The sequence below is a fragment of the Calypte anna genome, chromosome 5A, assembly GCF_003957555.1.
Source record: "Calypte anna isolate BGI_N300 chromosome 5A, bCalAnn1_v1.p, whole genome shotgun sequence".
Taxonomy (NCBI): Eukaryota; Metazoa; Chordata; class Aves; order Apodiformes; family Trochilidae; genus Calypte; species Calypte anna.
In genome coordinates this window covers 10,560,242-10,587,264 of record NC_044251.1, presented here as the reverse complement: position 1 = coordinate 10,587,264, position 27,023 = coordinate 10,560,242, and the positions used below count along the sequence as shown (strand labels likewise).

The following is a 27,023-nucleotide window of genomic DNA, read 5'->3' as shown; positions in this document are numbered from 1 at the left end:
GTTTTCTTTTAGTTTAGCATTACAAAGGTATTTAATGTGAAAAGTGTGAAATTACCAGATGCTGATTGAAGTCATTTGGTCTATGGCAGTTTTCGTAGCTGTGCTACCAATTGCCTAAAACAATGAGTTTCATAAACAGTATGAGCTTTTAGAAAGTGGGAACCTGTTCATAAATGGTCAAGCCAATAAGGTTTTATTTCAGTGGAAGGAGGGGGGGAACATACTTCTCTAATGAGATAATAATTCATGTACCTTTTCATGAATCAGCTCACAGATCATTGTCCTTGTTTACCACTTACTTGAGGTGTGTTTTTTTTTACTGAAGTAGTGATAGTTGTATGGCTCAGTATTTTAAACCATGTTTAAAATAACACTGTGGAGCCACAATAGCACTGAGGTTTGCAGTTACATTAAAAGTTATAATTCTTTGTTATGTTTACAAATATATTTTAATACATTTTCATTACATACAGCATCTTATGCTCATCCAGTTTTGTCCAGTTATTCACAGTGCAAAACTGAACTTTTAAAGAATTTATAAATCTCTGAAGTAGTCTGACTTTTCATTACTCTTAAAGGAGGAAGTGAAAGGTGGGTTCGTATTTAGTGTCTTTGAGGAAATGCAGTGTTTGTGAGTAATGTTTTTGATGTGCAAAGTTGATTACCTAATCTCTAGTAATTTCTGATGGTTTGCTCTATTTTGTTTACATAGTCATTTTTATTTAGTCAAAGTATTTGTTACAGTATCCATTTACAAAATGTTTAGTATTATTTCTTTTCTAGATACTCTAATATGTTGGAATACCTTTTTAAAAATCTTGCTTATGCTTGAAACAAAACTGAAATGAAATGCAACAAAAAGAATAATGTCAGCTTTCTCTGTCAGCTTTTATGTTCCTAACTGTACTGCCATGGCAATTCATTCTTGTGACCTTGCAATTGTTTTACAATAATTTAATACACAGTCTGCTCAAATGACATGAAGAGAACTCTTGACTGAGATGCCTGGTTGGAGGGTGGGAGACAAAAAGGTAAACTGAGGAACGTAGCTTCCAGCTGAATAAAAAGAAAAGAAAAAAAAAGTCACTTTGAGGCATTCCAATTAAGCATTAGAACAGATTATCAAGAAAGGTTGTGGGGGTCTCTGTTCTTGGATTTTTTTCAAGACTTCACTGAAAAGCATTAAGCAGCCTGTCTGGAATTCCATTTTTGACCCACATCTGAGGAGGAGGCTGCCCTGCAGGATGTCCTGAGGTTCCTCTTTGTTTTGATGAATGATTGGCACATTTTAGCAGCAGAGGTAGCTGTACATGTGTCTGCTCATGATGGAACGAGTTACATAGCATCTGCTTTTTTGCTTTCTCCAGCCATATAAAATAAACTTTTTAATTGGTTTTAAAATCAAAGAGCAAGGAGAGGTTTGAAAAGTAATTATTTATTAAGAATTTTTTTTCTGAGTTGCATGAAATTATAATGACATCAGTGTAGTTTGTCATTCTTACAGGATATAGCATAAATCCATTATTTAAAAAGTATATAATTATATAGAAGTGTAATTATGGAAACCCTTATGAATTGTTCTTCAATTGTGAGGGAATATAATAGGAATTATTTAAAGGTAATATCCCTGCAGGGATAGAGTTAATGTTTTTACTCCATATTTTTGTAGCATTCTGCCAGCTGCTGTGAACTGGTTTCAGTACTATGTGTTAATGAAAATTTAACTCTTTTTTCCTGAAGTTTTAATCCAATATTAGCTTAATTCCAGTATTCCCGTTGCACAACAACTATATTTACATGCAAAAAAGCACCAAAAATACAAACTGTAGTCCCCAGTTCTGGTTCTGGGTTAGTATTTTTACCCTCTGTGAGCAGTTGCATCGGGCATTTACAGTTTTATTTATCATGGGGTGAAAAGATACATTTAAATTCTGAATATCTTTTAAGAGTAAATCTGAAAAGGCCCGTATTTACTTCTGCAGGTAACTCCTCAAAGTCATTTCTTTTCTGTTGTGCATAGGAATGCTTTCAGTTTATACTGCCAGCCCTACCTCACGCCATTGATCTTTTGCGAGATGCCATTGTAAAAGTAAAGGAGGTGCACGATGAGCTTGAAGATCTACCTTCACCACCACCTCCTCTTTCTCCTCCTCCAACCACCAGCCCTCACAAGCAGACAGAAGACAAAGGAGTACAGTGTGAGGAAGAGGAGGAAGAGAAGAAGGATAGTGGAGTTGCCTCAACAGAGGATAGTTCTTCTTCACATATAACGGCAGCAGCCATTGCAGCTAAGGTGAGTCTGGCTTGTTTCCCTAAAAGACCCTGTAGTTTCTATCTCAGGTACTTTCCACCAATATTTATTTGCATGTTAAGACTATACAGTGATGTCTGTGTGATCAAACAGATATATTTTGGTACATTTTGTAGAAATACAGCTTCATAAACATATAGGAATCCTGTTTCGGTAAGTGATCTCAAATTTCAGTGGGACATATATGAATTATTATCTTGATGATAACACGCATCTTTATGGTACCATTCTGATGTGACAGACTAATTTTAGTGGGGTTTTTTAAATTCCAAGTGCTCACATGTCTGAACATGCAAAGTCCAGTAGGTGGTATATTATGGAATTGCAGCAAAAATTTCTAAGCCCTTGTATCTGTATTGAAAAGATAATAGCTCATTTCTGAAAACAGAGAGAAAAAGTATGAGAGATAGGTAGCATCTTAAGTTGTAAGCTATCCAGACTACGTACTGTATTCCAGTGTGCATGTCGCATAAGAGATGTGAAATTCTGCCACAAAACTCAATGTCATCACACTGTCTTTATAGCCTTGCTTTAACTAGTAATCATAGATCAACATTACCCAAACCAAATAATAAAATGTAGATTATAAAAGAAAATATTAGATAATACTTGGAAATTGTATCAGTTCCAATTTTTAATGTTTTCCAAAGAAATATCATATTATTTGAAGCAATATATAAATATTTACCTAAGCTTTATGTCTTTGGTTTTCAAATGGAAAGACAATGTATTCCAATGTGTTTGGAAAGGTTTCTTTCCAAACTGCTTTGTTCTATATTTACTTCAGAAATTGTATTCCTAATTCCTATTGTGGGAATTGAAAGTCTACGTAACTCAAAATTATATTAAACGATATCTAAACTGAAGCAACAGAATTCTAATTCTAGAAATGTGAATTCAGGTCTGAGACATCTTGACATTTCTAAGACAGCTGCAGCTGGAGATCATCTCCTCATGTACAGAAAATCCTGATTACATATATCTTTACAGGCATGAATTAAGGTAATTATCACTTGCAAGTTTCAGTTTTTATTAATGAAAATTTTAATTGATTCATTTCTTTTGATAGAGGCAAAGATAAGTAATATGTGCAACTTTTAAAGGCAGAAAATACCTGAGATCTAAACTGGCTGTTTCGTATGAGCTTGGCATTTCAATGTCACACTTGTTTTCACCCCATTCCCTATCAGTCATTTGCTTGTATAGTTTCATGTTTTCCTGTCACTGTATTCATAGCTGTTATGTGTTGTGCATTAGAAGCATCCATCCTACACCAGTTCAGCTGTTATCATGGCAAAAGGTGAACAGCCCATCCCTGGTCTCATCAGTTATTGCCATCACGCTGCAGGCAGTGCAGGAGATCCGGTAAGAGACACTTCCAAGAGGCTTTTGCACTAACAGCAGCTAAAAATACACTGCCTGCTTACTAGTCTACTGTGTCAACAGACAGTGTTACTTATTTTCTTCTAACAAAGACACATCAGTGCTATCTTTTGGAGAACATGATACAGAAAATATTCTGGCTAAGATACAGGGCTAAAGAAGGTAAAGTTCATGTGCATTGTCACTTTGAATCATTTGGCTTCTGAGATAAGCACTGCTGTAAAGCCTGTGTTAGTCATCAGCTTTATCATCTAATATGCTCAGTAACTGAATATTGTTTTTAAGTCACCTAAAATTACTGCTTTAGAGCTATGAAATTTTGGTAGCATTTACCCCTTTGTTTGCCTTGCTTTGCTTTTCTCTCAATCATTTGTCAACATAATGCAGCATTTGCACTGGCTGCTCATAGTTTGCTTTCATTGCTTACAGTTTCTCCCCTATTTCTGTATTTTGTTTTGAAGTCTAGTTTCTCAAAGACAGAAGAACAGACTTAAGAAGTCAGGATACAGTAAACTTATTATATACATTACTGGATTTTAGTTAACAGTAGGCAACTATTTCAATGAATGGTTGAAAAAATTGGTTTATTATAACCCAGAGGTTTTAACTCAGGCTGTAACAAAATGCTGTACTTTATATCTATCTCTCAGGGTGGAAATCAAGTCTAGGCTTGAATCAAGATAGAATAATGACTACAGTATCATCAGGAATGAAATGTAATTGTAGTCATAACTTTAGGTTAGAGAAAATAAAGGAAGGCAGTTGGCCTAGAGAGGGTTTTGCTGTCTGACCTGTTCTTCCGTGTCATCCAGCAAATGGGGTGTAAGTTCTTGGGAAAATATGTCACTAAAGTAGCTGACCAGAGGCTGCATTTTATTCTTCCCTTAGGCAAATAGTGTGGTGTGTGTAAAACACGATGACCCTCTCTCTTGAAAAGTCACTGAAGAAATGTGCAGGCTTAAAATTCACACACCTGATGGTAAAGCTGTATATGAGTACAGGCATACACAGAGACACATTTATTGCAATAATTTCATTTTTCTGAGTTGAAGTTACTAAACTAGAATTTGCATGTTCTTTAGTATCATTAAAGCAGTGAATTCAGCCTCTCTGAAGCACACAGTTTAGCTGTCATCCAGGCTTCTGTGCCCTTTGGCAAATTACTGTTGTGCTATTATTTTATGCACTCTCTAATCCAAATCAGATCTTAAAACTCAGATCTGGAAGTGGCTGTTTTTTTCAGAAAGTTGGGAAGTTTTGTAAGCTCTGTGTTTTTATGGCATTTTTGCTCTTTTTAATGATTACCATCTAGAGCTTGTGTTCTTAGTACCTCTCCAGCACTGTCAATCTTTGTTCTAAAGGCAAAAGAGAGACTAAAAGAGCTCATATCTTTTCCTTTTCCCCCCTCTTGTCAACACTTGGTTCTGTTTAAAGCGATATAAAAATACTTATGGAAATGGTTGTATCAGATAAAAATTGCAATAGATGCAATGATGGATGGATTTGCTGGATATCTTTCTCTGTCACTTCATTCATTTCTCATTCATTTGTTTCTCAGTCAGTCTGTTACAACAGATTTTCCACTCCGACTGTAGAAACTGTACATTGAACTGAGTTTAATTGTACCCTGTTTTGAGACCTCTATCTCAATTAAATTCATTTGAAACTGGAAAATCAGTTGAGAAATTTTAGGGGGAGACACGGAGACATCATAAATACTCTGTGACTTTGTGAAAGTTTTTCTAAAACAAACAAACAAAAACCTATAAAAAATGCATTAGTATTCTTACACTTCTTTACTGCAGATTTCTAGGCTCCAGGAAATGCAGAAATTTCATATGGGTTCATCAGTATATTTAGCAGGAGTAACAAGAAGTTGCCTTAATTAAGAGACTTAGATTGCTAAAAGAAAAAAATATTAAATATAGGTGAGAAAAATATAACATTCCCTTATTACATAACATTTGGCTCTATATGTTAGGGAGTGTTTTGGTTATTTAGAGCTTGATGATGATAGTGATGATAAGTGGTCATGGGTAAGGGTGAGGGGTAAGGCAAATAAAAAAGATAATCCTGTTGGGTGTCTGTTATAGAACACCCAACCAGACTGAGGAGGCAGATGAAGAATTCTGCAACTGCTTGATCTTGTATTGGTGTCTACCACATGTCTGCTGGAAATATAATGTAGCAGAGAGGAGACAGGCTAGGAGGTTCCTAAAGTGTATGGAAGATGCCAGGTAGTGGGCATGAGCTCATCACCCTTGCAAGTGATGAGCACACCATTAGGGTGAGGCTCGAGTGGCGCCGCCAGTTAGCGTGTGGTACTTATACTGCAAACCCGAGCAATGCTGAGGCCGTGGGTTTGAGCCTCACCCTAATGGTGATGAGCTCTAGTGGCGCAACCAAGTTAGTGCGGTGCTGAGACAAAGCTCCAGTGGCGCAATCAGGTTAGCGCGGTGCTCATGGAAGCAGTAGAAAGCCAAGCAATGCCTAGGTTGTAAGATCAGGAGTGAGCTGAGCCTGTGTTTCAAGTCTCAGCTTTTATTGGCCCCCTAATCCTGCTCATGTGCAGTGGGGGTCTGCCCTAATCAGGCACAGGTGGGCTTAACACAAGCTCATGCCCCCTACCTGGCAATTAGTGGCACCTGGTTGCCTTATTTCACTACAGACTTCCAGAGGGCAAACTTTGCCTTGTTCAGGGTATTGGTTGAGAGAGTGCCTTAGGAGACAGTCCTGAAGGACAGAGAGGTTCAGGAAGGCTGGATACTCTTCAAGAAGAAAATCTTAAAAGTGCAGGAGTAGGCTGTCCCCAAGTGCCATAAGACAAAATGGCAGGGAAGACAATCAGCCAGGCTGAACAGGGAGCTTTTGCTGAGGCTCAGGAAAAAAAGGAGCGTTTGCCTCCTTTGGAAGAAGGGGCAGACATCTCAGGGATCTAGGTAAGATCATGCAGAGAAAAAAATTTGGAAAGCAAAAACCCAGCTGGAGCTCAATGTAGTCACTGTCACAAGAAACAACAAAAATTGTTTTACAAATACATTAACAATAAAAAGAGAGCCAGGGAGAATCTCCATCCTTTTTTGGATGCAGGGGGAAACATTACAACTAAGGATGAAAAAAGGCTGAGATACTTGGTGCCTTCTTTGCCTCAGTCTTCATTAGTCAGACCAGCCACTCCCAGGGTATTCAGCCCCCTGCTCTTGAAGATAAGGACAGAGATCAGCACAACCTCCCCATAATCCAGGAGGAAGCAGTTAGTGACCTGCTACAGCACCTGGACACCCACACGTCTATGGGGCCAGATGAGATCCACCCAAGAGTATTGAGGAAGCTGGCAAAGCAGCTCACCAAGCCTCTCTCCATCATTTGTCACCAATCTTAGTTAACAAGGAAGGCCCCAGATGACTGGAGGCTTGCCAACATAACAACCATCTAAAAGAGGGTTGAGGAGGAGTATTCAGGGAGCTACAGGCCTGTCAGCCTGACCTCAGTGCTCGCAAAAAGAGTGTGCTCACGTGGCAAGTGCAGGACAGTCAAGGGATCAGGCTTGGCCAGGATGGGTTCAGGGAAGGCAGGTCCTGCTTGACCAACCTGGCCTCATTCTATGACCAGGTGACCCTCCTGTTGGACAAGGCAAAGGCTGTGGACGGTGTCTGTGTGGACTTCGGTGAAGCCTTTGACACCATCTCCCACAGCATTCTCTGAGAGAAGTTGGCAGCTCGTGGCACAGACATGTGTACTCTTTGTTGGGTTAAAAGCTGCCTACATGGCAGGGCCCAGAGAGTTGTAGTTAATGGGAATAAATCCCATTGGCAGCTGGTACCAGTGGTGTTCCCCAGGGGTGTTTCTGGGGCTAGTACTGTTCAGTATCTTCATTAATTATCTATATGCGGGATTAAGGGCTTCCTCAGTTAAATTTGCAGACAACACTGAGTCGTGTGAGAGTGTTGATCTGCTCGAGGGCAGGAAGGCTCTGCAAAGGGACCTGGACAGGCCAGACCAGTGGGCAGAGGTCAATAAAATGAGGTTTAATAAGGCCAAGTCCAGGTCCTGCACTTCTGTCACAACAACCCTGTACAATGCTACAGTGTTGGAGAGGAGTGGCTGGAAAGCTGCCAGGCAGAAAAGGACCTGGGGGTGTGGGTCAGCAGCCATCTGAATATGAGCCAGCAGTGTGCCCAGGTGGCCAAGGAGGCCAAAGGCATCCTGGCTTGTATGAGGAACAGTGTGGCCATCAGGAGAAGGGAAGGGATCATGTCCCTGTGCTCAGCACTGGTGAGGCTGCATCTTGAGTATTGAGTTCAGTTCTGGGTCCCTCGCTGCAAGAAGGACATTGAGGTGCTGCAGTGAGTTCAGAGAAGGACAGCCAAGCTGGTGAGGGGTCTGGGGAGCAAGTCCTGTGAGGAGAGGCTGAGGGACTTGTGTAGTCTGGAGAAGAGGAGACTGAGAGGAGATCTTACTGCGCTCTACAGCTGCCTGACAAGAGGCTGCAGGGAGGTGAGTGCTGGTCGCTGCTCTCAAGTGAGCAAGGACAGGACTTGAGCAAATGGCCTGGAGTTGCACCAAGGTAGGTTTAGACTAGATCTGAGGAAAAGTTTCTTTACTGAGAGAAAATTACTTTTCTCACTGTTTAGTGAGGTGTTGGAACAGACTGCCCAGGGTGGTGGTGGAATCCCTGTCCCTGGAAATATTTAAAAACCATGTAGTGCATGTGTAATATGTCGACATATTAGTTTCTTCTCTGAAATCCACAGCTTGTAGTGATTTAAAGAGAATATTAATGCTAGATTTAGCAATAAAAAACACTGATGTCATATTACAGAAATAAACTTAATGAGAGTGGTTTGTAACTATTCACTAAGTTAATTCCCTTAGTGATATTTTTGTGTCTGTGAAAGCCAGTAAGCTGAAACTTTGGAGTCCTAGGTAGGTTTGTATATGTTCTGGTTTATGGCACTTGTATTTTCTGTAAAGGTAGTGATTAGGGAATTATTCTCATTTAAATGAAATGCCTGTAATCATCATCTCCCTTTATTTTCAGCCTCCTTTTCTGATTAATGTCCTGGCTGAAATTTTACTTAAATTTTAATTTTCTCATAGGCAAAAATTAGTACTTCACATGTGGTTCAATTGAATTGTTTCAGTCACTTTGATGAAAAGAGTTTTTTGTTCTGTGAAAAGGTGACACTGGATAAAATTTTAGAGGCAATGACTGGTAGATATGGTAGATAGCAAAAACCAAAAAACAACAAACAACCAAAACAGTTACTTGCTTGAAAGGGTTGAGACAGTATGTAATATGTGCTTGCTAGCTTTCTATAAACTAGGCCACTATCTAGAGTAACCAGAGAAAAACCTAGACAGAAGAGGATCATGGTAGCATTGACAAAAGCAATATTATATTTGTACTGTGGGATCTTGGAGTGTATAAAAGCGAGAATGGACCCATACACCGCTCTATGAAGATGTGTGCAGCTCTTTTTTTTATCAAAGGGTAAGGGTACCTTGCTTGAAGACTTAAAATATTCTTTCTTTTATGTCTTTATAAAAATGTAATTTTTCTGGTCCTTAATCATGGAAATTAAAAGGAAACATTAAAAGTTGTAGGTAGTGTTGGAGCTATGCCAGTATAAAAGTTACATGCCAGTTGTCAAGCTTTTTTTGTGTGTTTAACATACTTAAGATGGGGTTTGAGGACAGAAAATGACAGAAGGGGAATACTGCTTTGAACTACAAACTGTTTTCATGATCAGAATGTCATCATCCCTGTTTTACCTCTTTTTCTAGTATACTTGTATGATGCCATTTGCAAGCAGAGGCCAGTTAGGCACTGTTTCTGGAGAAGAAGAGATTCCCAGCATAATTGTCCATAGTGAAGACAAACTGTGCTGACTTCATAATTCAGAGTGGAAATGGCAGCACAAGTTACTTAGCCTTCAGAGAAGCTTTTCAATTTACAAAAAACTCGTGACTGAAAATCATAGAATCATAGAATAATTTGACTTGGAAGAAACTTCTAAAGGGCATCTGATCCAACCCCCCTGAAGTAAGCAGGGGAACATCCTCAGCTAGATCAGGTTGCTTAGAGCCTCATCAAGCCTCTCCTTGAATATTTCCAGGGATGAGGCCTCAGGTTCCCTGAGCAACCTGTTCCATTTTTCCACTACCTTTACGGTAAAGAATTTTTTCTTACATCCAATCTAAATCTACTCTTCTCTAATTTAAAACCATGCCCCACATCCTATCACTCCAGGCCCTTGCGAACAGTCCCTCTCCATTCTTCTTGTTGGCCCCTTCAGATACTGGAAGGTTGTGATTAGGTCTCCTCGCAGCCTTCTCCAGGCTGAACAACCCCAGCTCCTTCAGCCTGTCTTCATAGGAGAGGTGTTCCAGCTTCCTGATCATTTCTGTGGCCCTTCTCTGGACGGGCTCCATCAGGTCCGTGTCCTTCCTCTACTGAGGGCCCCAGAGCTGCACGCAGTAATCAAGATGAGGTCTTACTAGGGCAGACTAAAGTGGTGGAATCACCGCTCTTGATCTGCTGGCCACTCTTCTTTTAATGCACCCCAGGATGCAATTGGCCTTCTGGGCTGCAAGTCTGCACTGTTGGCCCTGATAGTTCCCAAGGTCCTCCTATTCTACCCTTGTTAAAAGTGGATGCAATGTTTCCCTTTGTCCACTCTCCAGGGACTTCAGCTGACTGTCATGATTTTTCAAAAATCATGGAAAGTAGCTGGGCAATGACATAGGCCAGTTCCCTCAGGACTCTGGGATACATCTCATCAGGTCTTAGGTATGTTCAGGTTCCTCAGGTGATCAGAAACCTCATCTTCTATTACAGTGGGAGAGATCTATCTCTCCTAGTCCCTCTCTGAAGTCCATCCATCTCAGGTGAAGGTGGGAAAAGAGAGGTTTCTGAGAGACAAAAAATTTTTAAACTAGGCCTTCTCATGCATTATGCTATGTTTGTTATATATGTTACATTTGCCAGTCATGTTCAGCAGAGAGAATATGCTTACCTAGCTGGCCCTCTAATACATTATGTGAGAAAAAAGATTGAAGTCGTTTTTTATCTCTTCAGCCAGCACTGTGTATAAGGAGGTATGCAAACTGAGGAGTGTGGTATTCCTGTGCTTTTTATGTGTAATTTTGAGTAAGTTTTAACTACAGTTTATTTTTACTATTAATTCCATCTCTCTTCTTTTTAAGATTCCAGATTCCATCATCTCTCGTGGTGTTCAGGTGCTCCCACGTGATACAGCCTCCCTCAGTACTACTCCTTCAGAATCTCCTCGTGCCCAGGCCACCTCTCGTCTCTCCACTGCATCCTGCCCGACACCAAAAGTAAGTACATGTACGCCTTGCAAGCTCTGTGCTCAGACATAGTCTGTCAGATCAGTGTATTGCCTCTTCTGAACAAGGTTGGTTTGCATGCAAGGGTTTTATTATTCTAAGTAATAGATAAATGCAAGACAGTGTAGTTTATTCCATGTGTATTGTTGCACAATTCAATTTGTGGGTCCATCGACATGTTATGGTTCTTGAGGTTTCATGTTATTACTTGAAGTTTCAATCATGACTATGAAAATGTTAACACCTTGAATGTCTTTAATATCCCCAGGAACATAATCCTGCCACTGGGTAACAACATTAAGCAAGTAGATTTGTCAACAAAATGTATGTGCAAATTTCTAGCCTGGGCTGGGGCAGTTCTGTGCCCCACTTTATTATTGTTCCGTTTAAGACACTCTCAGACCAACTGGTTTTGCTCAAACGTTGATATTTGCTGCCTGACATTTGGAAACAAAAACCAGACTAAATTGAATAGAAAGAAAGTTTTAATGCCAACCTTGTGGGATTATTACTCAGTTCTTATTGATTATATGATACTATTTAATCATTGAGGTGAACTCTCTTATGTTCTCTTTTTTTCAAACTATAAATAGCATACATCAGTAACTAAATGGCCAGTGGCAATGCCTGTGCTGTTTACTTTCAACAAGATTCCTTTCAGCTGAAGAAAACTGCCTGAATTCACATTCTGCATTCATATTCATAAGATCTTTCTTTGGCACCAGATGCAGTCATACTAGTAGACCTGTAGCAGGTGGAAAACAATAACATTCATCCTTATCTAATTCATGATCCTTGAAGATTATTCTGCTTACTAAAGTGATTGCCAGCATCTGTTAGTTCTTCTGCTGTCTCATTCTTATCTGTCTGCAAACAAGATTTAATGGAAGCAACCACAGAAATGCTTTGGCTTAGGCTATGGGATTTTTTTATGCAGTACTCACCTTCACTGTAATAAAATCAAAATTATTTTGATGGACAGCATACTTAAACTTCATTATATAGTCTCCTTTTCTTAGGATGTTCAGTAAATTCTGTGTACAACTGGCTCCTTCATTTTTTTCCTTAAAAATTGTCACTCATCTGATGGCTTAAAAATAACTCAGAGCTTATTACAATTGAGCACCCAGAGCACAAGAGGAAAGAAAACAGAAAAACTGCACTGAGTTTTGTGATTGTTGTCAAAACAAAAGTGTCCAAAGAAAACCAAAGGAGACCAGTAACAAGCTTGGAAAAGAGACAGCACTGCTAAGAAATACCTCTAGATGAAGCCTATGTATATACAAGGAGGTTATCACAATGGGAAAGAGTAATCTGTTAAGCCAAATGCACTCCTCCAGACTATTTTCAAAGGTTCAGAAGTTACAGAAATAAATTAAAAGCATTTTTTGAAACTCTTCTGAAATTCTTTCTTACTTGGGAAATTACTAGAGATTAACACTTAATATAATTGGATCATACTTTGGTATTTCATATTAAGCTCTGTTTTTTCTGTATAACTGCAAAATCAGATTTTGGTCAAAATGTGGGAAACCAGACCACTTTTTAGACAGGGATTGCCATGTAATATCTGGCTATTTTTTTTTTTTTTTTTTTTTTTTTTTTCTTTTTGTTTTTGTTTGGGTTTTTTTGGAGTGTCTTTCAAAAGTAGGTGATAAAAGCTGATATGAGGAAAGATCTAAGAAAGCCCAGCTGGCCAATTAATTTGAAGGGTGTTCTCTGTTCCTGTTACCTGAAGGTCACAGAAGTGTAAGCGTCTTTACCACTTAGAGATCTCTTGGTTCATTTTACTTACTACTTTAAAGAAGGCAAACAAACTACTCATTATCTTTTTGTTCCATTCTTTCCAGTACCCTCAAATTCTCAAACATTATGTGAATTTGTCAAGAAATATTTTTCACTCATATTCTTTATGATTGTCAGTATGTCTAAATATCTTCATTTACTGAGTTTTTCCTTCTGGATCCTGGCTTTCTAATAACACAATATGTATTAAATTTACACTAAGCCTCTTGATCCACACATTAATGAGAAAAAAAAATGTACATCAGCATTGTCAACACAAGCATCCAGTTGATATTCAAGGGTACTTTTTTTTCTTCTTTAACTTGCATGTGTGTTTATTTTCAGTATTCCCGTGTGCTGGGAACTCATTTCAGGACTCAAAAACATGTATATAGGAAGTGAAATACAGGAGAGGAAGTTTCAGAAAAAAAAACCAACAAACAGTTTAGTTTTCTTGGATTATACATATTGTTTGGAGTGGGAGTCTAGCCATACAGCTTGTGGCCCTGTATTTCTTTGTTAGCTTCATATTCCAGTTTATTTGATTGTGCCATGTTCTTCTGTATTTTTGGTCCTAAATGTACATAAACCCCTACATCTCTCTTAATGAATTTGCTAAACAGCAGAAATTTGTGTGTGTTAGGAAAAAAAAAACAACTTCTGCTATGATGGGAGTACTTCTATTGAGTGAATGTAAGTAGCAGGTTACTACTTCACATTAGACTATTGAAGAGAACGTATGGGATAGTACATTACTAGTATTTCTGATTCCTCTGCTAGGAAAAGTCTTTACCTTTTCCTAATTATATTTTGGAAAGGCTTATGTTTGCATATACACAGAGATCATGTAGAGAGAATACAACATTTAATTTAAATTTTACCATTTATACTTTATCTTCCATGTTTTCAGAAAATCTCTAGTTCTAACAAATTAGTAAATGTTGAATACTGGCTATGTTTCAATCAGTCCTCAGATGCTGAATTTCCTTATAATAGAATTAAGTATATTTTTCACTGTAGCCTCTTGGGATGTTCACTTCTCAAGACAAATTTCCATCAGGACTACTGTCTCTTGTTAGATAAATCCACCAAAGTAAGCAAACTTACTTTTGCAAGCTTTTAAATAGGCTCTTCAGAACACCTTTCTTGTTCCCTAAATGGCATTTGAATTACAAGCAAAATCCACTTCAGCTCAAAGAGCATTTAAAACATATTTATAGTAGATGGATTCAGATATAGAGGCAACCTAGGTTTTACTCAGGGGAAAACTGCACTAACGGTCCTCCCTTTTTCAGTCATTCAGCTGTAAAGTTGACAGTGATTGTGTTGGATATTTTTATCTTCTACAGCATAGTTTTAGTCTTTTTAAAGTTTTACTGCTTGCTCAACAAAGTTCAATGAATTTCTTACTTCTCACATGACAAAAGTTTAGGAAGACACAGTGGGGTTTGCAAGTTTTTCTTGTCATTTCCAGCTTGTCAGGTTCTAAGATATTACACTATTTTTGTCTGTGTGTGTGGTTGGCATTTTCATTAAGTTAAATGCAATGCTCTTTCCAGAAACAAAAGCAGCACACTATATAGTGTAAAATATCTTTAGGCTATGTGGAGAAATTTTTGTGTGTTTCGATTGATGTTGACTCTTTGGCATTTTTTGAAACTTAGAGCAAAAAAATTTAGGTCTGTAACTTCTGATAACTTTAAAGAATATATCCAGAGCATATGACTGAGTCATTCCTTAAAACTTCTAATTTTGTTCTACTCTTAGGGAGATAATATTAGTATGAAAGAAAATTACAGCTTTCAGGTTGAAGTCATCACTTCTCCCATACATAAATGACTTAATCAGTATTTAATATTTGGCAATGTTATGTGTCAAACTCAAATGAAGCAGATACAGAAGACCAGTTTTTAAATCATCACCAAGAATACATGTCAGTGACAAGAGGTGTTCCAAGTGTTTCACTTTGCAAGATCATGAGTCTCACTGATGTTCAGTTCTTACACTTCAATGTGCAAAGTTATCTCAGTGTTATCTTTGATCATGAAGGATCCAAAGGAACTTGTTGTTGTACTTTCAATGTGCGTTTTTTCTTTTCCTATCTTGCTGATTCATTCCCAACACTCCGTTCCCTTTTGCTTAAGAATAAGTCTTTCTACTTTACTTGCTAGTTAACTGTCCCTTCCCTAGCTACATTTTTTAGTTGCACTGAATCAAAGAAAACACTCAGGGGTGTTAAGTTAGGTATTTACTTATTTGTAGTTGTGATAGATGGCTTTCAATTCCTACCAAAGAAAAGTGTATAGGCTCTCTTTTACAGCTCAGATGAGCAAGCAAGGAAACTCAGAAGTTTGTTATATTCTAGCAAAACAGGCATCTCATCTATTCACCTCTCCATCTACACCTGTGTAAGATCAGGTTGCTTTCCATAAATTCTTAATTAATAGAAAGATGCTAATCAGGATATGGTTTGGCAAGCTGTACTTTTATCCATAGGGTAGTTATTTTGTATACATCGAGTGTGTTAGAGTTTCTATTTGTTATCTTTATTCCTACTATTTCTTCTTAAGGTGGTCATCAAGGTGAAAACAGTATGGCAAGTGTTTGAACATATTTTAAAATTTGTATGCATATACTAAACTCCCAAGGTTTGGGTTTCTTTCTTTTATATTTGTTTGCATAGACTATAGCTTTTTCTTCTTAGGAACTTGCTTAAGTGAGTAGCAAGTACTTCGCAAGAGCTGTTTATCTGTGGTACAGTTGAGGAGCACAGAGAAATAGAAAGGATGTTTTAAGTTGTTAGGTTGATCTAGGGAGGCAAAGTCAGACTCCCAACACTGCAAGGGTTTTGTGTTTATTCTAAAAAATTAAGTGTTTTCTCTATTTTTTTTTTATTTCCTCTTAATTTTTTCAGTTGACATTATAAAAATTATATTTAGTGAAGAGTCGCTGAGAGAATTGGAGTAGAAATTAGCTGTGGTTGTTTCAAGATGAGAAATTCTGCTTCCTAATGCACATCAGTCTATTGTATCCTCCCAGGTTCTCCTTAATACAGTGCAGCTGTGGTTTTCAAATCAATAATTAAGATAGTAGAATATTATAATTGTTTCCTTTTTTCCTCATTGTTTAAAGTGTGTTTTGCTGTCAAAACATGAATCACTGAGTCCTAACAAATACTGCTTTTAGTTTGTGCTTTGGTTGGACACCCCCCCCCCCCGATTTTTATTACTTAAAAACACTAAATGTCACTGTTTTAAAAGTGAGACCTTCTAAGAAAGAAGCAGCTTGGAGTGCAGGACCTTTCTTAGTAACCAGTTAGTATTCTATTAAGCTATGGATTTCGTGCTCTTCCTGAGTCCACTGAAACTTTCAAACATGCCAGAAATAAGTTTCTCAGTCTTTCCCTGAAACTGGTTTGTTGTTTTCTGGTTTTTGTTCTTTTGGTTTGGTGTTGTATTTTTTTCAAAGTATAGCCATTCTATATATGTACCAGAAGAGAATGATTTTTCAGCACTGACACCCTGGCTCACACATGCACTTAATGGGTTCTGGTATTTGTATGCTTATGCTGCATCATTTTGTCAGTTCCCCCTTGAATTGTTTTTTTTATTTCAATTAGCTTTGGGAGAAATAATTATTATTACTGTGCTATCTTAAAATGCCAAGTGATTTTTTTTTTTTCCAAATTCTGAGAACTTTAGTTTGGCATTACTTTGAGGAAAGAAAAATACGTGCAGCCTTCTCACATTAGTTTCCTTACCCACACCTGCTTTGTTCCTATACAAAATAAATCTCTTATTCAAATTCTGATGCATCACAAGATGATAGTTCTTAGGTTTGTTTGGTTGGGTTTTTTTCCCAAACTGCACTCTAGTTACATCTGTCTTTCATCCAGTTCCTTCATTTAGAAGTCCCTGTGAATGCACCTCTACAGAAATGTTTACTAGCTCCATTTTCAATGTATCTAGTTCTGGTCATGCCATTTGCCTGGTGATCATTGTGATGTCTTGCTGGAGTTGTCCTCCTGGAGCAATATTGACTTCTCTTGTCTATTCCTTTTCTTTTCCTTGGGAATATTAGTTCTTATTACCTGTGCTAGTTGATTTATTTTTGTTTCTTCATGAGATATGGTTTCAATAAATAACCTATGCAACTATATGCTGAATTTTCATATAGTACTCTATACTGTTTGTAAGAATTTGTTATTACTCTTTTTTAGTATCTCAGTCCCTGCTAATTAGTAATTTTGGTCATTATTAGGGTCATTAGGTCATTAGCTCATAATATATTAACCTGATCTCAATTGACAGCTCAGGTATGTCTAGGCTTACATCTGTTCCTTCACTTTTTCCATAATAAATAATCCTCACACTGCTGTTTTCTCTTTTGAAAAAGGGAACAGAATTTTTACAAATAAACTTGTGAGGATAGACAACGATCCTCTTCCTTTTGGTTGTTTCTTTCTTATTATAGTAAATAATTTAGTTACGGTTTAGCAAAGTTCAATGCCAGATATTGTGGGAGAGGTAGGTAATGTTATTTTAAAACAAAACCAATTTCAGGCACACTTTTGTATCTACATACTCAAATTCACAGCAATTCAGTAATTCAGCAGTAATACAGCAATTCAGTAGTCTCTCCAGCATTCAGGCAGCCATATATGTGTACCCACCTGGTCTGGTCAGAATTCCTTGGAATTATGTATAGGATGTGGGGCACCAGCTATCAAATCCTCCACATCTTGTCTGCTCTTGTTGTACTGGAATGCAGTAAGTCAGTGTTGGATCTGCCTTTTATACTCTTTAGGAGCTGACTGTTAAAGGGATGTTTGTTTCATCCAGTTCCACCTCTTGGATATGTAAAATCTGCTCACTGTCCTGTGTTCTCCTTATCTGAACCTGCTTTTTATCATTCTGACATCATCTTAAAATGTCCCAACTCCTTCTACAGGTCTGTAAATTATTTTAGATTGCCTTGTTCTGGTGATAGGGTATCCCCAGAGTCTGCATGAAGTGCTGTGAGTAAAATTAATTACTAATCTTTATGCCATCAATACATATTTCTTATATCCCTTCTGCTGTGCTTTCTGGTGCTTAGTTTTCCCCTCTGCATGGCAGTCTTGGGCCTTGTTTTAGAGTATCATTATCTCATTGGTCAGTCTGCACTCAGTTGCTTTTGCACCACTGTTGGCCTTTTAACTTAAATAAAGCAAATCTTTCCTTGGTCGTGTATTCATTCCTCAAATAGACTTAAACAGGAAACTTTTAGACATAGAAACTTTTCAGATTTCATTTTTAGAATTAAGTCAAACTTCTTCATCTCCATCCTTGCAAAAGACTCAAAAGTGACCAAAATGATCAAGTGATCAGAACTGTGTATATGCTTGTATGAGTTTTTACTGGTGTTATAATCTCTTTTTTCCAGCTATGAAGTCCTTGCCCCTGTAGCAAAGATGCTTGTTCATTCAGAATTCCCTGTTAAATTTCACTCCATTTCCCTTATAGCAATCTTCACTGTTATCAAATACCTGCTGATGAGATTACTTCAATATTCTGTACTGATGATGCCTCCGATATTTATGAGAACACTCCTAACTTTTTTATCAAAGCAAGTATTGAAAATACCAGAGAGGATCAGTGTCTAGGTCACTCATTTGCAAACTATATTCATAACTTCTCTTCCACTTGTTCTTCTTTTAGCAAAACATGTTGTTACTTTCTCACTAGCAATTTTGTTGCCCTCCTAACAATTCTATTTTTATTTCTATAGGTTCCTGTACTACCCTTCACTCACTTATAAGATCAGTTGCCTCATCAAAACTAATGCAGCTTTATACTAATTTTCATTGATTCCTATGCCTTTGTTCCCATATCATGTATTGTCCCTAATTAAAATCAGGCAAGGTATTCTGTATTAACTAGTTTAATGTTGATGTCTTTCCAACCTCAAGTTATAGCATTTCTATTTTCTCTTTTTTCTCCATGTTTTCGGAGTCTTTTAGTGATTTTGAAATCCTTGAATTTTGCTTTGTATTTAACAGTTTCTATCTTAGACAATATAGTATGTTTTATTTTCCTGTATGTCTTGTCCTCTGTCTAAACCTAATACCCTTCATGCCACGGGTTTTTGTTCTTCTTCACCAAAGAAAACAGAGTGAAAGCGTTCCATTTCAAGAAGTTGTTTTGCTTGTCTGTCAAGGTATCTTCACTTAGAATAGTACTTTTGCAAAAGGCTGATGAAAGGTGGTCATTTGTCTCCCTCGATAGATAAAACTGTTGTCTGATGATAGAGAGATAAATGTATTTCATGATCAGTCTTTTTTGAATTAAGTATCTGTTCACTTTGGAGCTAGCTTAATGTAAAAAAACCACTGAGCCTGAACGCAAGGCTCATGTAGAACATTTATTCTATAATATGTTTGTCATATCTCATGGTTTTTCATAGATGTTAGAAGATACCTTCTGCAGGACATAGGAGACATAGACCTTATCTCAATTCTGAGATTTTTTAAAAATATTTTTTTATACTAAAATCTTGTTTCTGGTATCTTTTTTTGCTTTCTCTTTTACAAAAAGCTAGTTCTCAGATTGATATTACCCTGCATTTATAGGTCAGCACAGCAGTGCATCAAATGTGAATTTATTCATTCATCTGGGGTTTTTTCCAAGACAGAAAAGATATTGGCTAGTAAGACTTACCCTGAGCAATTGCTATCAGAACTTGAGAGCTTTATTCTTTAGGTAGATTCTTACATCATATTGATTACCCGGGTTTTTGAACAGTACCTATTTTTAGCAAGTATTTCCCTGGAAGGTTTTCAGAGAAAGGTACAAGATGCTTTCACTCTACATTTTATGCATTATTTCATGTCTGGAAAAGGAGAACATTCATCCTGCCTTAGTATGTGACCTAATGCTCTCACTTCTAACTATAACTGTATGTGATCTTCATTCTGTGCCTCTCTATTCCTCAGGATGATTAATTTAAAAAAAAAAAAAAAAAAAAGAAAAAAGAAAAAAAATCTCTGCATATGATTATCACAGCTGAGCCTAGTACTGTACAACCCTGCCAGAGGAATATGGTGTGCTGTGTCACTGCTGCTATACTTGGTCCCTTGGTGTAGTTCCAGTCCACCTGATCTAAGTGCAATGATTGACAATCTAGAGGACCTCAAATGAATGGTAGTCATCAAACAATGAGATGGGGTAAGCTTGACAGCCAATTTATAAAGAAAGGCTGGAAAGCATTGTGATAATTAGCATATCAAGCTCATTCCACTAAATAGTCCTATTAAATTATAATAATCACTAAGCATCAACAAACAGTACTAAGAAATGAGAAAACAAAGATGCCCTAAGAGGTAGTGGTTTTTAAATTTGAAAAAGCAGCTGCCACAATCTTTTGCCCAGCCTTCTCATAAGTAGCCATTCTGAATTTGTTAATGCAGTTTATCTTATTAAATTCAAATTACTTGCTTGCTTACCTCTCTAATTACCTACTTTCTCACAATGTATGTCAGAAGCCCTTTATTTTGTAATTCACATGGGGTTTAGGTCAATGCTTCTCCAATTCCATATTCTAGAGCTACAAGGAGAATTTAGTATGTCCCAAGTGCATTGCCTGTGTTGGAGAAAATTCTTATTATTTGTGCCACTTTTCATTTAGTGAAATATTGATCATAGGTTGTTCTCCTTGTTTTAATTTTCCCCATACAACAGGAAAAGGGAGAGAGAAGGCACTGCAGTCTCTAGGAAATTGTCCCATTTTGAACACAAGGGACCAGTTTATTTCATTTTCTTCATTCCTTTTAGAGCTTGTGTAAGAAAACAGTATTTCATTTATTCTACATTTTGTAAAATAAAATATATTTTGTAATAAAAAATAAAATATATTTTGTAAAATAAATAAACTGTAGAAGCACAAGTCGTGACAAAATTCTGATGACATTAACATGTTAACATTAATGTGAGGTCAGAATTGTGTTAATGTAGTTATGCCATTCACAGATGCATCAAGAATAGCTGTTAGAATATGTTCAGATCTCCAAATGTAATGAGAATGATTCACATGAATCCTCATATTTATTACACTCAAAACTTTAATATCTGAAATGCCTGTATTTTGCTCACCAATCAAGTTTAATTGTAAAAGGAAAAATACATACATCTCTTTAAAAGCCACGTTTATTAATAATAGAGTAGAATTTGATTTCTTCATTTAAGCTTCAACACTATATTTTCTTGTTTTAAAGGAAAGAAAGTGGTTATTTATCTATTTATGATCACTCACAGTAGCATTGCAAATTCTTGGACAAGAATTTCTGTAGCCATTTGTTGATATTTACATCTACTGAAGCCTGCATATATTTCAGTAAAGAGCTTTTTATTTAAACCATCAACAGTGGTTTCATCAGTTTCATAATTTCATTTCCCATTCATCAATGGGAATGAAATTATAGGAAAAGTCTATGACAAATTAAGGATCCTTGAGGTGAGAGATTCAAAGTGCTTACATTTGGAACATCTTTCTCTCCAATGACTGTGTTGGAAAATGGGCTTCCTACTTTAATGTCGTGCAGCAGATTTATGGAAATCGAGCTGTAGGAAGCAGTAATGAGCTTGGCAAGATTTCAAACCACCTGTCAGCAATATCTCTGTATCCCTTTCAGATCTGCACCATTCGTTGCACCATTCGTATCAAGACTGGGGTTTTTTTTCTTTAAAAAACAAACAAACAAGAAACCCCAAACTTTTAAAAATGTGCAGAGCACTGATGAGCAAGGAATTCTCTGTGTTGGCATGGTGGTTCTTTGCAACACTTTGTTTGCTTTATGAAGTTCCCAAGTAACCCAAGTAGACAATGGTTTCATTCACCTGCATCATCAGTGTGGACAAAGATTGACTTTGGTCACTTTCCAGGCTATTGTTAGTATCTAGCCACTTAAAGATAATCTTGTTTTAAGGTTCTGCAAAATAAATTGAATCCTGGATCCTTCCACTCTTTGTCTTCTGAGGTTATCCTCTCATCTCATTGCTTTAATCATGTTTCTTACAGTTTCAATTGATAGACTTTTTCTGAGTATCCTTACCAACTCTTCAGCTTATCTTTCACAGCTTGGCTCTTCAGGATACATATATCTGAGGAAATAAATACAACAATATGATTTACACAGGTTTTCCAAACACAGCTCTGCCTAGTCACAAGGATAAAGTAGAGTGTATTACTGATATTTGAGAACAAACTTTAAATGCACTTGTTCTTTGAGATTTACTTTTCCCTTTATTCATTGGACCCATTGGTTCATCTGTTTTCAGAAAGATGAGGACTTCCTTATTACACTGAGCCCAAATGCCAACATCTCTCTGTTAACTTTGTTGCTAAAAGTAGTCTAAGAGAGAAAATGTCTTAGACAGTTTGCTTTGTAACCTACCTGTCCCACCATCAAGTCACTTAAAGAATCACAGAATCATAGAATTCCTGCAGATGGGACCTTCAGGATCACCTAGTTCCATTCCCCTGGCTTGGTCAGAGACATCTGTCACTAGACAAGGTTGCTCAAAGCCCTGAATCCAACCTGGCCTTGAACACTTCCACGGAAGGGGCACCCACAACATCTCTGGGCAGCCTGTGCCAATGTCTCACCACCCTCACTCTAAAGAATTTCTTCCTAGTATCTTATCTAAATCTACCCTCTTCCAGTTTAAAATCATTGCCCCTTGTCCTGTCACTGCATGCCTGTGTAAAAAGTTCCCTTTTAGCTTTCCTGTAGGCCCCCCTCAGGTACTGGATGGCTGCTATATGGTCTCCCCAAAGCTTTCTTTTCTGACGGCTTAACTTCTAAGGGACCTCATAGATGCAACAACTTTCACCATGATCACCAAGGTGCCTTCAATGGAACTTGCATAGTGTATAAAAATGTTTAAAGAGCACTGTCCTCCATTGCAATGTGAACAGCCCTATATATTCTGCACCTTTTAGAACATCAGTTTAGCTTAGGACAGCAAGGCAAAAAAGCAGCATGTTCAGAATGGAATTGTCAATTTGAGAAAGGTACATGCAAAAAAATCCAAACTTCATAACCTAGGACTTACTGTGTTGGTTTTTTTTCCTTTAAATACAAACTTCTTCCCTGCTTGCCAAGATGGATTTCTGACACATATGACAGGGGTTTGTTTTCTAAAAAGCTCCACTAGCATGAGTTGTGAATTCTCCTTTCTTTGTGAGGAAGACAGAGAATACATGAGGCATAGGTGGAGGGCAAAACATGCCAGCAGCCAGTGGAAAAAATGTTCAGAGGTGGGCTGAAATGAGGATTGAAAGTACTGAATTGAGGAGAAATCAGATGTAAAGATTGAATGGTAGAGGTCTGGTATGAAGAAAAGCAGTATTTGTGACTCTTGGAACAATGTGATTGCAGGGTCACATTGGAGGTAGGTGGAAGCAATAGTTTTATGAGAAAAGAAGGGACTATGGTCAGGAAGAAAAGTAGCCTTGAGTGGATAGAAGGGTTTGGAGAACATCATCTGTGTGACAGGAGAGGCGTGTGACTGAAACACAAGCTGTGACTCTGGCACAAGCTTCATCTGGAAACCCTGCTGTGACACTTGGTCTCTGTTTGTGCATACATGTCCTCAGTTTAATAAAGTGAAGCATGAAGTATTTGAACTCGCTCATAGTCTGTTTGCTTGGAGCACTCTGCTCTTGGTCACCAGCATTCTTTACAATCAATAGGAGCCCTCTGTGTGATTTCCATACCATTCCTGTAGAGCTGGGCTTGCCTTTGCCAAGAGTAGCCATTCAGTTTTCTTGTTACTCATCATTTATAACAGCTTCATGTCTTGGGCAATATAAAGCCTGGGTATTTTGTTAACTACACAGTGATAGTAAGGACCATCTCATATGCCCAGAGTTACAGTTCGAATTATATTTAAGGCATTAAGTCACTAAGAATAGTGGGCATTATACATAATGTTTGTATTTATTCTGGTCTGTTTTGCCCTTGCTGTGCATTTTACCAACACCTTTTAGATTTGATTGCTAACTATCAGATTTCAGCGAAGTCAACAGATATTTCTAAAGAACTAGGCTGCCACATGTTGGTATAAAATAAGAAGAGTATAATAAAATCTCCTGTATAAGAACACGGTTACATTATTTTTATCATTATGTGTGTTAACAGACCAGTAATCTAGTAATGATATTAATGTACTGAACTCCAAAACTGCAAGAAAATTGCATTACTTTTTTACCAATGATTGGTCCACCTGCACTGTGTTTATTCCCTCATTTGTACATGGAACAATGTGAGTAATAGTGCCCATTTAAAAAAAAAATTTAAAAAATGTAGGTAGTGTGGACAAAAGATGTGATGGTATGAAAATGATATTTTATTTGCATTCGTTAGCATTCACATACATTATGGTTTTGTAGGTTTACCATTTTCAAGAGATGCAGCCATCTTAATAACATGTCTATGCTATACTGCAGTATAATGCATAGGTGAGAATATGTTTATTGGTTGAGAATGTATGTCTTTTTTACAGGAGCTGGTTTTCCTTTTCTTTGAAAGTAGTCCTCAATCATTTAGGAAGTTGCCCCTAATTGGCATTTGTTTGGCCTAAAACTGCAGAAGTAAAAATGCTTTCAAGCAATTCTGTTTTTTATTCATGAATGTTAAAGTTATACATAATGCATTTTTTATCTTAAATTTATTTTCTGCAATATTAAAAATATATTAAGCTCTTTGTTAGCAGTAAAAACTGCTCACTTGATGTAGAGCATTGTTCCCATTAGAGAGGAAAATTTTAATTGGAGTTCATATTTCTTTATCAGAATTTTCCGTTGTTGATTAGGGAAGTAAGAGTTGTACAAAATATCCCCCAAAACAGTATTTTATTATATAATATTTGATGCTGGTAGTCACAGTCCCCCACATCAAATTTGTTGACAAGTGTTATGTAATTACTTCACTAATTAAATGACTTATTCCCAGCCACACAATATTTACATGTTTTCCCTTTTTTCTGTTGTTGTATGCCATTAACCTTGGCAAACACTGATAAGGGGTGGAAAAGGGTTTTCCATCTTCGTAGGGTTTAATCTCCTTTGGATTCACTTCCCTTATGTGATCTGGCCAATGCATGAAGCTTTTTGGTTGTGGCCAGCTGATGTAGAATCATTGGCAGTTGGGTTATACTTTTGAGTTATGTTTCTCCATTAATATAAACTGTGTGAGAATTTGTGTGAGAGGTTCAAGAAGGTTTTCTTGAACAGAACGGTGTAACAATATGCATGGTATTGTTTTTATGATTTCTCTTCATCAAATGGACCTCTTTCTTCACTAATTGAATGCACTATATCATTTTGAGGAATCTCCAAGCTTTTGATAAAAAATTGCTGATGGCTCCTAAATATCCCTGTACTTAATACATTGTTTTATTCCAAACCTCCTTTGTGGGGGGGCTGCTTGAATATATTATGGTAAATATTTAGTTTCTCTTCTAAAAGTTTTTTAATATTTCTGTTTTAATGCATGTATCTTTAAGGTCGTTCTAAAATTTTTCTATATCCACCTGACTTTTCACTCAATGATAGAAAAGACATAAGCTCCATTGGACTGGAGATTTATCCCATTCTTTCATATTTTGTCTTGGTTGGTTGAACAGGCCTTGTGGAGGAAAAAAAAAAACAGATTTTGAATATGTTGTGGAATTCTGCTGAAGGAAGGAGTTCAAAGTAGTAGCATCATATGTACAGTTCTGCTCTAAATTTCCCAAACCTATAATTCCTTCCTTATTATCATGCCCTGCGTTTTGAGATGAAGCAGTAATTGGAAGGAAGTAACAGCAGCTGAAACTGGAAAAACAAGGAAGGGCTTCTTTTCTTACAGCATGTATGAACTTGTCAGTCTCACTGTTTCACAGCCAAAAATCTGCTATAATAAGGAACAACTCCATAAACATTTATTAACAATCTGTGTAGCCTCTCTGACAGATACAGTGCAAGCAAGTTTTATGACTTAGGATTCAGTAGAGGATATTTACACCATTTAACTTCTTATCCCCTAAGTCAACTAGGTTAGGAGCACAAGGGAACTTTTAGTTACATGCAATGACAGGAAGCCATGGCTTGAAATTAGTGTGGACTATTTTTGTCTAAGAAAACAGAACACATTTTTCAGCACAGTTGTCAGGGATATGTGGGATAACACATATGACAAATGCAAAAACATTTCTTTGCAGACCTAGTGATGTAAAGTTCCACAAGTAGTATTAATAGTTTTCTTTATCACCATTTATCATTGATCTCTGCAGTAGTGGTCAAATGAGAGAACAGTTACATTTTTCTTGAGTGTACATCAACTAATATAAACTTGATTTGGATGCTGTGTAATACAATGTTTTGCTTTTGGTTAACACTGTTCCAGCAGTGCACACCTAGGCCATTAAATAAGGAAATTACTGGTGTCAAGAGTTGCCATTGCTAATGTTACAGTTACTCAGTTTCAGAATTAAGTAATCTGATCATATCAGAAATACTTTGTCATTATGGACCATGTGTGTATTAGCCAGGATTTTCACGAAGTCTGACACAGGTTTGGCTTGTTGAATGTGAATGTGAAAACCCATTTCTGAAAGCTTTAAGGTCCTGCAAAATTCCAATTTCTTTGTCAGAAGCAGTAAGCAGGAAAACTTTATGGGGCAAGAACATTGAATATTATCAGAAAGGGAAAAGAGTCTAAGATGGGTACTGTTAAGTATTTTAGGCCTATTTCTCCTGTTGTGGAACTCTTCCTTTAAGTAGACCTCAAGAAAGCCAGAATCTTAGGTTAGCCAGTATCTCAGATTAGCTAGAATAACTGGATTATTCTAGCTAATTATTATTATTCTATAACTGAATAACTAGATTAGCTAGTTATTCAGACCTATTTTCTTTATGATGAAGATAAACAGGTACATTCCTCTTGGGGTCTTTTAGAAGGTAGAGGAATAATAGACTTCTGCTTAGAAAACATTAACTGTCTGTTCTTTGGTACGCAGTTTTTTCATTCATCTTCTAGTTATATTAAGCATATTTGGGCACTCCTCTGCTCACTGTTTGGTTCTGATTTCCCTGCTTCTTAAGTTTTCTTCCACTGGCTTCCTATCTCATTCTACTCCCATCATAACTCCACCTTGTTCTTCAGATAGCA

The 27,023-nt window shown here is 37.2% G+C and overlaps 1 protein-coding gene across 4 annotated transcripts in view; it reads left to right on the top strand.

Moving 5' to 3' along the window:
- Positions 1-27,023, top strand: part of GPHN (gephyrin) — a 274,169-nt gene that overhangs the window by 170,842 nt on the left and 76,304 nt on the right. For 3 of the 4 annotated variants that reach the window (XM_030452042.1, XM_030452041.1, XM_030452040.1), the window contains 3 exons: positions 2,021-2,293; positions 3,569-3,676; positions 10,904-11,038. In XM_030452042.1, coding sequence (XP_030307902.1) covers positions 2,021-2,293; positions 3,569-3,676; positions 10,904-11,038 — 516 coding nt within the window. The remainder of the gene's footprint in view (positions 1-2,020; positions 2,294-3,568; positions 3,677-10,903; positions 11,039-27,023) is intronic. The other variant, XM_030452043.1, reaches the window with a different exon arrangement.